Source organism: Felis catus, chromosome A2 (genome assembly GCF_018350175.1).
Source record: "Felis catus isolate Fca126 chromosome A2, F.catus_Fca126_mat1.0, whole genome shotgun sequence".
NCBI classification, from domain to species: Eukaryota; Metazoa; Chordata; class Mammalia; order Carnivora; family Felidae; genus Felis; species Felis catus.
The window spans coordinates 86,427,686-86,440,923 of NC_058369.1; the positions used below are offsets into that span (position 1 = coordinate 86,427,686).

Below are 13,238 nucleotides of genomic sequence, written 5' to 3' on the forward strand. Positions count from 1 at the left end.
TAGTTATCATCAACTATTCATAATTTCATACAAGTTCCTTTTTTCTTAAACTAAGCAATTAGAGAGACTACCTGGAAAAAGGCAGTCCTTCCCGGTATAAGAAATTGGCATTCTTACTCAGTTCTAGGTACATACATTGTTCTTATATCACTGAAAATGTTAGATAAACATTTAAAGATACATTAGGATCCTGAGATACTCAAAATCTATGATAATTATGGTAAAGCATTTTGAAAAAAATCTATGAACCTAAAAAAGTCTCAAACTTAGAAATTTTAAGAGCATGCTTTTGGTAAAAATGTTTTTTAATGTATTAAGTATAATTTATAATCTGCTGTTTGAGTCTAGGTTTACACTTTAAAACCTTAGTGGCAGAAATTCAAAAACTGCCTAGTCTATCACTATAATAAATGTGTGGAAGAAGTTCTATGTTAAATCTAGCACATTTGACAGTGGTATGTGCTGAGTGATTTTATGGATTTCTTTTCATTATAATAGATATGAACTTGTGGCCTTAACTACTAATTTTGGCAAATTATAGTAGTTTTCCAGTTATGGCAGTAATAATAAATTTCCTTCTTGAATATATTTATCTGAAAAAGTACAGTCCATTTAAAAAATACATTAAAGAGACAGCACTGTTGATTTATTCTAGTTTATAGAAAATGACATACATGCTCCATGAATAACTGTCCTTTAAGATATAAACACTTTAAGCATTAAGAAATACCCAATACCTTGAATTTGTTGGGACCTCATACTGGTACCTAAATTTTTCCAGTGGTAGCCCCAAACTAAAGGTCAGAGATGAGCCTTTCAGATCTACAATTCTGAGGCCAGGTTGACGACTGAGGGTCAGTTGAGTTACCTTCCAGAAGAGACTGTCAGTATGTGTCTGTGGGTGTGCAAAGGGATATTTTAATCCTAGGTTTACAACTCTGGGAAGTAATCGGGGTAAGGGATAAAAGTGGATGTTTAATTTTTGTGTCTGTTTTAAATAGAGGCGTTCTGAATGTGTTTGCCAGCAGAGAGAAGGAAGCCTGCAGAAAGGGGAGACTGAATATGCTTGAGAAAGGAGAATTGATGAAGCAAGGTCCCAAGGGAAGAGGTGGAGAGGGGTTCGAGATGATTGATAGAGGAAATGAGGGTGTCTCTGGGGAGTAAGAGGATTGATTGAGGAGATAAATTGGTACAAAATAAAGCCAGATGTTCAAAAAACAAATGTTATCCACCTTACACTTTCATGTAGGCTTTTTCCTGTTAAAATGCCTTGATCAGAAACTAGAGGTCAGGTTTTCCAGTAATGACCATCGTTGGTGCTCAACATACGGCATTCCTCCCATGCATACTAAGTTTTCTCTCTTAAGAGAGTCCCCAGAAAGAAAAGCAGGCTTACTTTACACTAGATTCCACACAGTTTGGGGCTCATTAATTTATGAGGTGAGCATATAGGGGACGTGGTAAACTGGTATAAATGTGAAAGAAGTGTACAGGTATTTTTTTTTTTTAATTCTTTACACTAGCCTTCACTATTTCAGCTGCTGTTTGCTAGGAGAAATATTTAAAAGTCATATGTATAAAACATAGGCACATTTCAGATATTCTAACTTTGTTTCTTTGAAATGGTTTTCCCCCCCCCAAGGAAACTTTTTTTTTTTTTTTTTTTTTTTTTTTTTTTTTTACAATTGAAGCCCAAAGTCTGAACTATTACCTTCCCACAGGCCTTGATGATGGCAAAAGCGATAGGAAAAGGGTCACGGCTAGGTAAAGGACTTGCAAGCACATTTGTTTGTGAGTTGAGGTTTGTGATAGGAAAAGCACGTTGCTAATCCAAGTTTTATTTTCATTATCTTGCATGCTCCCCACAGGAAGGCTTGATGAAAATACATTTAGGACAAAGACTTGTGTCTCTTTCAGCTGGACGTTATATAATTAACCCAAACTGTGGTGACTTTAAATGATAAACTTTTATTCTGAATATACTGTTTTTGCACAAGATTTAACACAACATTTTCTGGGATTATAAATATTTTTATAACAGTATTATACAAATTTTTACAAAATGTGTTTTATCAGGCTAGTTAATTTCCACAAAAGTGTCAAGAGAACATAATAAAGGGGAGAAAAGATCTTTTGTTCACAGAGCCAATTGGCCTTTCGCATGGATGCACACTGAGCATTTCAATAAAAGTATCCTAAACGCACGATCCAACAATCATACAGCACAACAAAAAAGACAGCTTTGTCAGGCCACGCGGTAAACTCAACCGGCATCTATACAAGACAGTATCCCATTAGTCTCCGTGGAATTTCTTTGAGTTAATTATGTGAACTAGAAGTAAGGTAGATGAAACTATTGGTAAGCGTTATCTGAGTCTTTGAAATTCTGGAATTTATTCAACACTCGATACTTATGTTGTATTGATTTGCTGTTTACAGAAAGGTACACGGAATATTAGCAATATTAACATTCGGCTAATGGGAAAACAACCAAGTTCTAGATAACGATGAGATATTTTCAGCTGTGGGCACGTGAACTCATTCTATTCTACACTTAAAAAAGTCACAATGTCCGTTTTGTTTCACAAGGTCAAGCTGTCTACCTCTAGATTTCTTAGTGTCAGCTAACGATCAATGGAATAGTTTAGAGTTTTAAATTAAGACATAGAATTTAAGCTTTGGTGGAGAGAAAGATTAAAATGAGATGTAAAATAGAAGAGAGCATCAAATAAGCAAGTAACACTTGGGTTGCAAAGGTCACTTAAAAGGGATACTGCCTATTTGAACCCAGTAAGGCCAGTTTTAAAGTTAATAAAAGGAATATTATAGGAAAACTTACAAATGGCAGCAACACTGTTTTGTTGTTTTTCCAAGTTAAGCAGTAACGCCTCAAGCATTAGAAACATGAAAAAAGATCATACTAAAATCTTATAGGCCCAGGACCTAAAAATCTCTTCAATCAAACTTGCTAACTATGTCATGTTAAAAACCTGTTACAAATATGGACCACGATTGGTGTTTGGCAGTAATGCTGGTTGTTCAAATGAAGAAAATATAAAGAAACCATTAATGCAAAAATCATTCCTGTTACTCAACACCAACGTAAGACTTATTTTGATTTTGTTCTAATGGCAAACTACATGAAACTGGATGAGTAGAGCCAAAATTAAATAAACCTAAGAGTCTAAAAGCTTTTTTTCTTGATCTCTTATATTGTTTAAGTCTTTGAAAACCAGTATTTATAACAGGCTATTTAAGTTCTGGTCGACAATTAGAACTCACAGAAAAATCCTAAATTAAATATAACAGTGTGATGGAATGAGTGTTACTGTCTTTGAAAAAATGCTAAACGTATGAAGGCCAGTATTAGGCATGAGAACAATTTTTAGTCAGAAAGCACGTTCTTACCCAATTTATCACCATGTATGTGGGTCTCATAATATAGGTTTGTTTTATAACAGAAAAAAAAAAGGATCATAGCAAGACTCGTGCACGTAAATATATTTTGATGGCAAATGGAATCAATAGGACCCTGCCAAGAGATGCCAAGGTTAACTGTGATGGAGGCAACAATAATGCAGTTGATGAAAACATACTATTTCAGTGACATTAGCCATGAAAACATATTTAATAGATTTGAAGGATAATTTTAAGGTAGTTTGTTGTATGCTGGAAGCAATTCAGTTGTTTTAATGTGCATCATATATACACACGAACTAACATAATTTGATATTTTGATATCCCCTTCCCAACACTTTCATGACCTAAAATAGTCTAGCAAAAGTTAACAAGAAGTTTTAAATATTTAATTAACAAACAACATGATTTCAACATAGTGTTACTAGAGTGAGAAGTTCCGTATTTTTTTAAATCACTTTGGTGTTTTCTAAAATGTCAATACCAGTTACAAATGAGACTACAAAATCACAACAATGAGATAGAAATGGTAACTGATGTCAACTCCTAGAACAATAGCTGGCAAAGTGATTCCATTCCCGCCCCCCTCCCATTTATAAATAAAAAATAGTTTAAATAAGGAAATATACACAAATGGTACCTAGGGTATACTGGTGGTGAGAGGGAATGACAAATGTATGCAAAGCTAAAAACAAAACAAATGTCTTTTAAGCTATGCTAAAGACGTGGTTATGTCTTTGATATGCAGAGCATATTAAAGCATGCTGGATAATGTTAATAAGATTTTGACTTAAAAATGACATATAAGAAAATTTCCAGCATATACACACACCAGAATTTGGCATGTTCAAAATAAGAACAAATGCATCTTGCCATAAAAAATATCTGCACACTTCTAGCCTTCGGCAGAATTGCTCACTTTAACTAGAATTACACATTCATTGTTTTTACCCTTTCTTCAAACACTGTTGACTCTTGAAAATTATTTTGAAAAGCATAAATAATAATCTACCATATTACTCTATAATGAAATATCTGATTTACTATACTAATCATTTTCACCAATGAGGCTGTATAAAAACAATTTTGATTATTCACAATCAAGTATTCATGTGTATACATACAGATTCAAGGTTTCCTATTTGTTCAGATTGTTATAAAACCCTCAGCAAACTGCATGGAAATTTTGGTCAAGTGATCATACCGCTTAAAATGGAGGGACAAAAGCAGCAGCAGCAGAAATGTTTGGATTTTATGTGCTACTATTCACACGAACAAAGAGGAAACCTAGTATGAATCTTCATTGAGAACATATATGTACTCTTCAAAAAATAAATGTGTCAAATCTGATTTATGTACTTAAAATATCTGTACATAGGTTTTCAGGCAAAAGCACGAGTCTGTATAAAATCCATTAATTCCCATTTCACCATTTCCCTAACCCAATCATTCGGCATTGACATTGCACAGTATATTCAGAGTAATTGAACGACATTTGTAAAGATGACTTAAGTGCATTCCACTGCAAGGTTCAGAGTCTTACATAACAATAATGTCACTCAGTTAACTTTTCAAAGGACTATACTCTACAGTAAGAGAAAAACAAAAACCGAAAGTTAAAGTAGCAGCAGCATCATGCAAAATACCCTTGGTAACCAAAGTTCATTTATCACGAGAAAAAACGTTTTCCCCTCCCCCCAACAAGTTTCTCTTAGAGCTTTTTGAAATATCTGGCTAGCACTACATAACTTTACTGTGAACAAAAGAAACATTACATCGAAGCATTTATTAAGGGCTTACATTTATGAGGAAATAGGTAACATATTCAAATTGCACCTTCAAGCACCTTTAGTTTAATAGTTTCTTAGTTATTATTTTCAAACACCAATTCATTCTCTCAGCTAAACTTAATTGGTCATCATTTGTGTTATATTTTTGGCAGAGAAGCCATTCTTCATAAGGCATTTTATTTATGGCAAATTTTGTTTTGTAGAAAATTAGCCATTATTTCTATTTCAACAGATTACACCAATCTCTCTGTTTTGTTTTGTTTTTTTTTTCAATAGCCATTACTCAAAGCAGGAAATAATTTTTAACAGAAGAATACGTGAAGGCAAAAATAACTCCATTTTTTCCTCTAGAGATTTTCTTGGTAAAAGAACGAGAATTGCAGCAGGTCAAAATTCCATGTCAAGGTCAAGACAATTTGTATGATTCATAAACAGTATGGGGAGCCCTTTTACATGTAATCACCAACAATGCAACGACAAACTCTCAAATCTTCCAATAGAGCATGTATAGAATTTTGCTTTGATGTTATACATAGATGATGCAGCATTCACACAAGTTCAAGGATCTGATACCCTGACATGCAGCCAGTGGGTGTCATATGAGTCTGCGCCTTACATTTATGCCATGGTATGGGCCCAGCTAGTGTTCTGCTGATTCCACAGTTGACCCTATTTTAATGCGACCAAGGGCTCATGTTTTGGCAGGGTCTGGAGTTTAATTATGCAGATTTAGTTTTAGAAGGTCACAACTGGCAGTGTCTGCTGCCAGATAAAAGCCAAAGTAGTACAAACTGGACGCCAATGATGGACCACAGGGAGGGATTCAATCCAGAAACACCACCACAGTCAGTATAATCCTCCTGTTGGAAAGAAAAGGAAAAAGAAAAATCCTGAGGAAATACTCAGTATGAATCTTTGGGAGCCCCCACGTATAGTCCACTTCTGAACTCACCTTACAAAAGTGCTTTAGTTTGAATCCAAATAAATTACATTACCCTAAACTTTATAGTTCAACGTTCTGAATAAAGCAATTTCTCTAGTACTGTTTCAAGAATGCCTTACATTTTGAGTTGCAGATTCTGATGATTAAGAAAGAAAACACATTAACAAAAAACGCTGTTTAGAGTAATATACTAGTTGCAAGAAAAAAAGGACAAAAAAAACAAAACAAAACAAAAACTTCCATAGTACCGGATATTCTTCTTATATATTCATGACCATAAGTAAAAATAAAATTTACTAGCAGATTTTATAATTCCCAAGAATTATGATTTTAGCAGTGAGGCTCAATAAGGCAAAGTTTGGGACAGGTAACATCAATTTAAGAAACACACTTCTCTATTTTCCATATCCCTTATATCCAATTTCAAAGGTGAACATACCATACTGCACATGTAGCATCGGGACCTTCACCAAAATTAAAAATAATAGTGTATTGGAACCACACCTGAAAGGACACTCTAAGAACATATTCAAAATAAAGAGCTAAGCTAGCAAGAGATGCTTGTCTAGTTTACAGAACCATGAAATACCAGCAATTGACATCTGCATGCCCCATGGTCTAGTGATGGCTCATGAAGTCATTAAGTTCCCTACTATTGGAAAAATTATCCTTTATTTTTTATTCCTAGGTTCTGTATTCTGTAACTTTTTCTACATCCTTAATTCCCTTTAATTATTGAATTTCATAAAAGATGATTAGGAGAGGGGTGCCTGGATGGTTCAGTCAGTTAAGCATCTGACTCTTGGTTTCAACTCAGGTCATGATCTCATGGTTGGTGGGAGCGAGACCCACCTCCACAGCATGGAGCTTGCTTGGGATTCTCTTTGTCCCATTCTTTCTGCCATCCCCCGCATGCCTGCATTTTCTCTCCTCTCAAAATAAATAAATTAAAAAAAAAGATGTTTAGGAAAGTAATTAGATATGATTTTTTTCTTACAGCCTTCACTATGCCAAGGTGCATCTTCCAATAATCAAAAGAATAGGCTATGTGAGTAAAGAACTGAGTAAAATGTTCAGAATAATTTCACAGAGACTCTGAGCTGGTTTGGCTTGTTTTCCTCACTAGGGTTTAATACAGTACTCGCCACCCAATAAATAAAATTTCTTTGATTTGCATTTTCAGGCAGAATGCTTTTTCTGTTTGTTAAAGAGATGTCTAAAAGAAACAAAATATATTATGAAAAATTTATTTTTCATAATCAACTAAATATAAGGCAAAACATAAAATAATGATCAATTCTTGGTCCTCATTGTATTTGACTTGCCAGGAGCATTTGGCAATGTAGAATATTCTCCCCTTGCAATATTTTCTCATGTATATTTGCCTAACGCTTTTGGTTTCTTCCATACTTGTTGGGGGTTCATCTTGCTCTCTTTGGCTCAACATGCCTCTCTTCATGCTCTCTACGTGACAGACTTTTCCAGGGGTTCTTTTTATTTACACTTTCTTCCTAGGTAATGTAATCTGGTCCTATAGCTTTAAATTTCACACATCTCTTAATAACTTCTACTTTTATCCTTTTTAATAGGAAATGACTTTTGCTTTTTTGTGTTATCATTTTTTTCTTTAAAGTCTGAGTTTCAGTTTAAATGGACAAATAAAATTGTAAGATATTTCAAGTGTACATTTAGGTGATCTGATATACTTAGACATTGTGAAAAGATAACCCCTTCCCCCATTAAATAACATTTCCATTATCCACATATTTATCATTTTCCCCCTTTGGTGACAATATTTAATTTCACAGTGTTATCAATTGTAAGTCATCACATTTTATTAGATCCTCAGAGTATATTCATAGTATAGCTGAAAGTTTGTACCCTTTTACCAAACTCTCCCTATCTCCCCTTAGGTACTGGCAATTACTTTTCTACTCTTTGTTTCTATGAATTTGATAAAAAAAAATTTAACATTTATTTATTGTTGAGAGAGAGAGCGAGAGAGAGCATGAGCACGGGAGGCGCAGAGAGAGAAACACACAGAATCTGAAGCAGGCTCCAGGCTCCAAGCTGTCAGCCCCGAGCCCGACACGGGGTTCGAACGCATAAACCATGCGATCATGACCTGAGCCGAAGTCAAGACGCTCAACTGACTGAGCCACCCAGGTGCCCCTATGATTTGATTTTTTTAAAAATAGAATCCATATGTAAGTAATGTCATGCGGTATTTGTCTTTATCTAGTTTGTTTCATGTAGCATAATGCCCTCAAGGTCCAACCAGGTTGTCACAAATGGCTGGCTGTCCTATATATCTATCTATACAACACTTCTATATCCATTCATCTGTTGATGGACACTTAGGTTGTTTCTATATATTGGATATTGAAAAAATGTCTCAGTCAACATAGGAGGGCTTATGACTTTTTCTGGAAAAAAAATTTTAATGTTTGCTTTTGAGAGAGAGTGCAAGTGGGGGAGGGGCAGAGAGTGAGAGAGACACAGATCTGAAGCAGGCTCCAAGCTGTCAGCACAGAGCCCAATGTGGGTCTAAACCCAGGAACTGTGAGATCATGACTTGAGCTGAAGTTGGATGCTTAACCGACTGAGCCACCCAGAGGTCCCTATGTCTTTTCTAATTACTGTTTTTGTTTTCTTCAAGTGAATACTTAGAATTGTTGATTCATAGTTATATTTTTAATTCTTTGAGGAACCTCCATACCAGTTTTCATAGTGGTCCCTCACACAGGACTCCCATTTTCCACATCCTTGCCATAATGGTGATCTCTTGTCTTTTTGATAATAGCCATTCTAGCATGTGTGAGGTGATATCTCATTGAAGTTTAGATTTGCACGTATCTCCTAAGTGATGCTGAGCCTCTTTCACGTACAGACATAAGATGGATATACTGCAGGTTCAGTTCCAATTGTAGATATCGAATAAAGTGAATATCTCAATAAAGCTACTCAAATGATTTTTTTGGTTTCCCAGTGCATATAAAAGTTATGTTTATACTATAGTGTAGTCTCTTAAGTGTACAATAGCCTTGTGTCTAAAAAAGTACATACCTTAATTTTAAAAAATACTTTGGTGCTAAAAAATGCTAATCATCATCTAAGCTTTCAGCGAGTCATAATTCCCCCCCTCCCCCCCGCCCCGGTCAAGGGTCTTGCCACGATTGATGATGGCTGCTGACTGATGAGGGTGGTAGTTGCTGAATGGCTATTGCAATTTCTTAAAATAAGACAACAAAAAGTTTGCTGCATTGATGGATGCTTCCTTTCAAGAACAATTTCCCTACAGTCTGGGATGCTGTTTGGTAGTATTGTGACCACAATAGAACTTCTTTCAAAATTAAAGTCAATCCTCTCAAATCCTGTTGATGCATGATCAACTAAGTTTACGTAGCATTCCAACTCCTCTGTTGTCATTTCAAAAATAGCCACAGAATCTTCACCAGGAGTACAACATTCTATTTCCAGAAACTACTTTGGTTCATCCATAAGAATTAAACCTTCATTCATTCAAGTTTTTAAAAAAAATTTCTTTAAATTCAAGTTATTTACCATACAGTGTTGTCGTGGTTTCAGGTATAGAACACAGTGATTCATCACTTCCTTGTAACACACAGTGTTCATCCCAACAAGTGCCTTCTTTAATGCCCATCACCCATTTAGCACATTCCCCCAACCCCCGCCTCTCTCCAGCAACACTCAGTTTCTTCTCTGTATTTAAGAGTCTCTTATGGTTTGTCTCCCTGTCTGTTTTTGTCGTATTTTTCTCCCCTTCTCCTATGTTCATCTATTGTTTTTCTTAAATTCCACCTGAGTGAAATCATATGATAGCTGATTCTCTGACTTATTTCGCTAATCCTAATATGCTCTAATTCCATCCACGTTATTACAAATGACAAGATTTCATTCTTTTTGTTCTCCAAGTAGTATTCCATTGTGTGTGTATGCATGTGTGTGTGTGTGTGTGTGTGTATATGTATATATATGCCACATCTTCTCCATCCATTCAAGTTTTATCATGAGATTGCAGCAATTCAGTTACATCTTCAGCCTCCACTTGTAATTCTAGTCTTCTTGTTGTCTCTACCCCATCTGCACTTACTTTCTCTACGGCATTCTTGAACCACTCAAAGTCATCTATGAGGGTTCAAATCAACTTCTTGTAAACTCATGTTCATGTTGATATTTTGGCTTCTGCCTTGAATTGTGAATGTTCTTCATAACATCTAGAATGGTGAATCCTTTCCAGAAAGTTTTCAATAAAGTTTGCCCAGATCCATTAGAGGAGTATCTGTGACAGCTATAGGCTTACAAAATGTGTATTTCCTAAATAGCAAGACTTGGACAAGTGGAAATTACTCCTTGATCCATGGGCTGCAAAATGATGTGTTAGCAGGCATGAACACAACATGTATCTCACTATACATCTCTGTCATAGCTCTTGGGTGACCAGGTGCATTCTCAGTAAGTAGTCACATTTTGAAAGGATTTTTTTTCTCCTCAGTAGTAGGTCTCAACAGTGGACTTCAAATATTCAGTAAACCGTGTTGTAAACAGATGTGTTGTCATCCAAGCTTTGTTGTCCATGGATAGAGAACACAGGCAGAGTAAATCAAGCCTAATTCTTAAGAACCCTAGGATTTTCAGAAGGGTCAATGAACAGTGACTTCAACTTCAAGCCACCAGCTCATTAGCCCCTAACAAGAGATACGGTCTATTGTTTGAAGATAGGCGTTGACTTCTCGTCTGTAGCTATGAAGGATTTAGATGGCATCTTGTTTCAATAGAAGGCTATTTCTTCTACATTGAAAATCTCTCACTTACTGTAGCCATTTTCATTAATTACCTACTTAGATCTTCTGGATAGCTTGCTGTTTTACCTTATACTGTTATGTTATGGAGCTGGCTTCTTCACTTCAATCTCATGAACTAACCTCTGCTAGCTTCAAACTTTTCTTTGGCAGCTTCCTCCTCTCTCCCAGCTTTCACAGAAAGGAAGAAAATTAGGGCCTTGATGTGGATTTGGCTTCAGCTTAGGTAATGTTGTGGTTAGATTGATCTCCTATGCAGACCCCTAAAACTTTGCTTTTTTTTTAATCATTTGTGTGTTCACTGAAATAGCACTTTTACTTCTAATTTCCTTTAAGAACTTTTCCTTTACATCCACAGCTTGACCAAATGTTTTGCACAAGAGGCCTAGCATTCAGCACGTGTTGGCCTTTGACATAGCTTCCTCGCTACCTTTTAAGGTAAGAGACATGTGAGTCTTCCTTTCACTTGAACACTTAGTGACCAGTGTAGGGTTACTAAGTGGCCTCATTTCAAGATCATTTTGTCTCAGGAAATAGCAAAGCCCAAGGAGAGAAAAGGAGCTGGGGAAATGGCTGGTCGGTAGAGCTTTCTGAACACAAATAGCATTTCTTAAGTGTGTTGTCTTAAATGGGTGTGGTTTGTGGTGCCCCCAAACAATTAGAATGGTACTATCAAAGACACTGTGAAAACCATACGTGACACAAAGACACCAGTGAGCAAATGCTGTTGGAAAATGGCACAAATACATTTGCTTGAGGCAGGGTTGCCACAAACCTTCAATTTGTTAAAAAAAAAAAAATGCAGTATCTGTAAAGTGCAATAAAAGCAAAGCGCAGTAAAATAAGGTGTGCTTGGACCTGTTGCCCATTCATAGGAATTTGGGAAAAATTCTACTCAGATTCTCTGTCAGCTCTTTAATCAGATTTCTTTTGATATTATCTGACTTGATTTCTTTATACATTTGGGATACTGGTCGCTTATCAGATACATAATTTGCAAACAGTTCCTCCCATTTTGTGTATTGCCTTTCAAGTTTATTGGTTTCCTTTGCTGTGCAGAAACTTTTAATTTCGATGTAGTCCCATGTTGGTTTTTGCTTTTCTTGCCTTTGCTGTTGGGATCAAATTTAAAAAAAAAAAAAAAAAAGAAAAGAAATAGTTGTCAAAACCGATGTCAACAAGATTGCTTCCTAGGTTTTCTTCTGGGAGTTTTATGGTTTCAGGTCTTACATTCAAGTAGTTAATCCATTTTCAGTTGACTTTTGTTGACAGTGTAAGATAGTGGTCCATTTTTATTCTTTTGTGTGTGGGCTTTCAGTTTTCCCAGTACTTTTTTTTTTTTTTAATTTTTAGAGAGAGGGAGTGTGAACAGGGGAGAACTGCAGAGGGGGAACGAGAGAGAGTCTAAAGCAGACTTCATGCTTAGTGTGAAGCCCAATGCAGGGCTGGCTCCCATGACCCTGGGATAATGACCTGAGCTGAGATCAGGAGTCAGATGCTCAACCTACTGAGCTACCCTGGTGCCCCATCAGCACTATGTAATGAAGAGACTGTTCTTTCCCATTATACATTCTTGGCTCCTTTGTCATAAGTTAATGGAACATACATACGTGGGTTTACTCCTGGGCTGTTTTGTTACATTGATCTGTGTGTCTGTGTATGCCAGTACCACACTGTTTTGATTAATGTATTTGTATAATATAGTTTCATATCGAGAAGTGTGATGTCTCCAGCTTTGTTCTTCTTTCTCAAGGTTTCTTTGCCTGTTACGGTTTTGTGGTTTCATACATATGTTAGAATCATTTGTTGTATTTCAGTGAAAAATGTCATTGAAATTCTGATATGAATTTCAATGAATCTGTAGATAGCTTTGTATGGTATGCACATTTTAACAATATTCTTTTTTAAAATTTTTTAAAATATTTATTTATTTTTGAGACAGAAACAGAGCATGAGTGGGAGAGGGGCAGAGAGAGGAAGTCACAGAAACTGAAACAGGCTCCAGGCTCTGAGCTGTCAGCACAGAGCCTGACGTGGGGCTTGAACCCACCAACAGTGAGATCATGACCTGAGCCAAAGTCAGATGCCCAACTGACTGACCCACCCAGGCGACCCCATTTTAACAATATTCTAATTCATGAGAACTAGTATCTTTCCCTTTATTTTTCAAGTTCTTTTATGTTATAGTTTTTAGTGTTTACCCCCTTGGTTAAATTTACTAAGTATTTGATTTTTTGGCAGAATTATAAATGAAAGTATTTTAAC

General features: G+C 35.9%; 1 protein-coding gene across 9 annotated transcripts in view; it reads right to left on the reverse strand.

Moving 5' to 3' along the window:
• Window positions 1-1,948: 1,948 nt before the first annotated feature.
• Window positions 1,949-13,238, reverse strand: part of CACNA2D1 (calcium voltage-gated channel auxiliary subunit alpha2delta 1) — a 496,078-nt gene continuing 484,788 nt past the window's right edge. For all 9 annotated transcript variants that reach the window (XM_019825390.3, XM_045052315.1, XM_011280348.4 and 6 more), the window contains one exon: window positions 1,949-6,067. In XM_019825390.3, coding sequence (XP_019680949.1) covers window positions 5,951-6,067 — 117 coding nt within the window. In that variant the 3' untranslated portion in view covers window positions 1,949-5,950. The remainder of the gene's footprint in view (window positions 6,068-13,238) is intronic.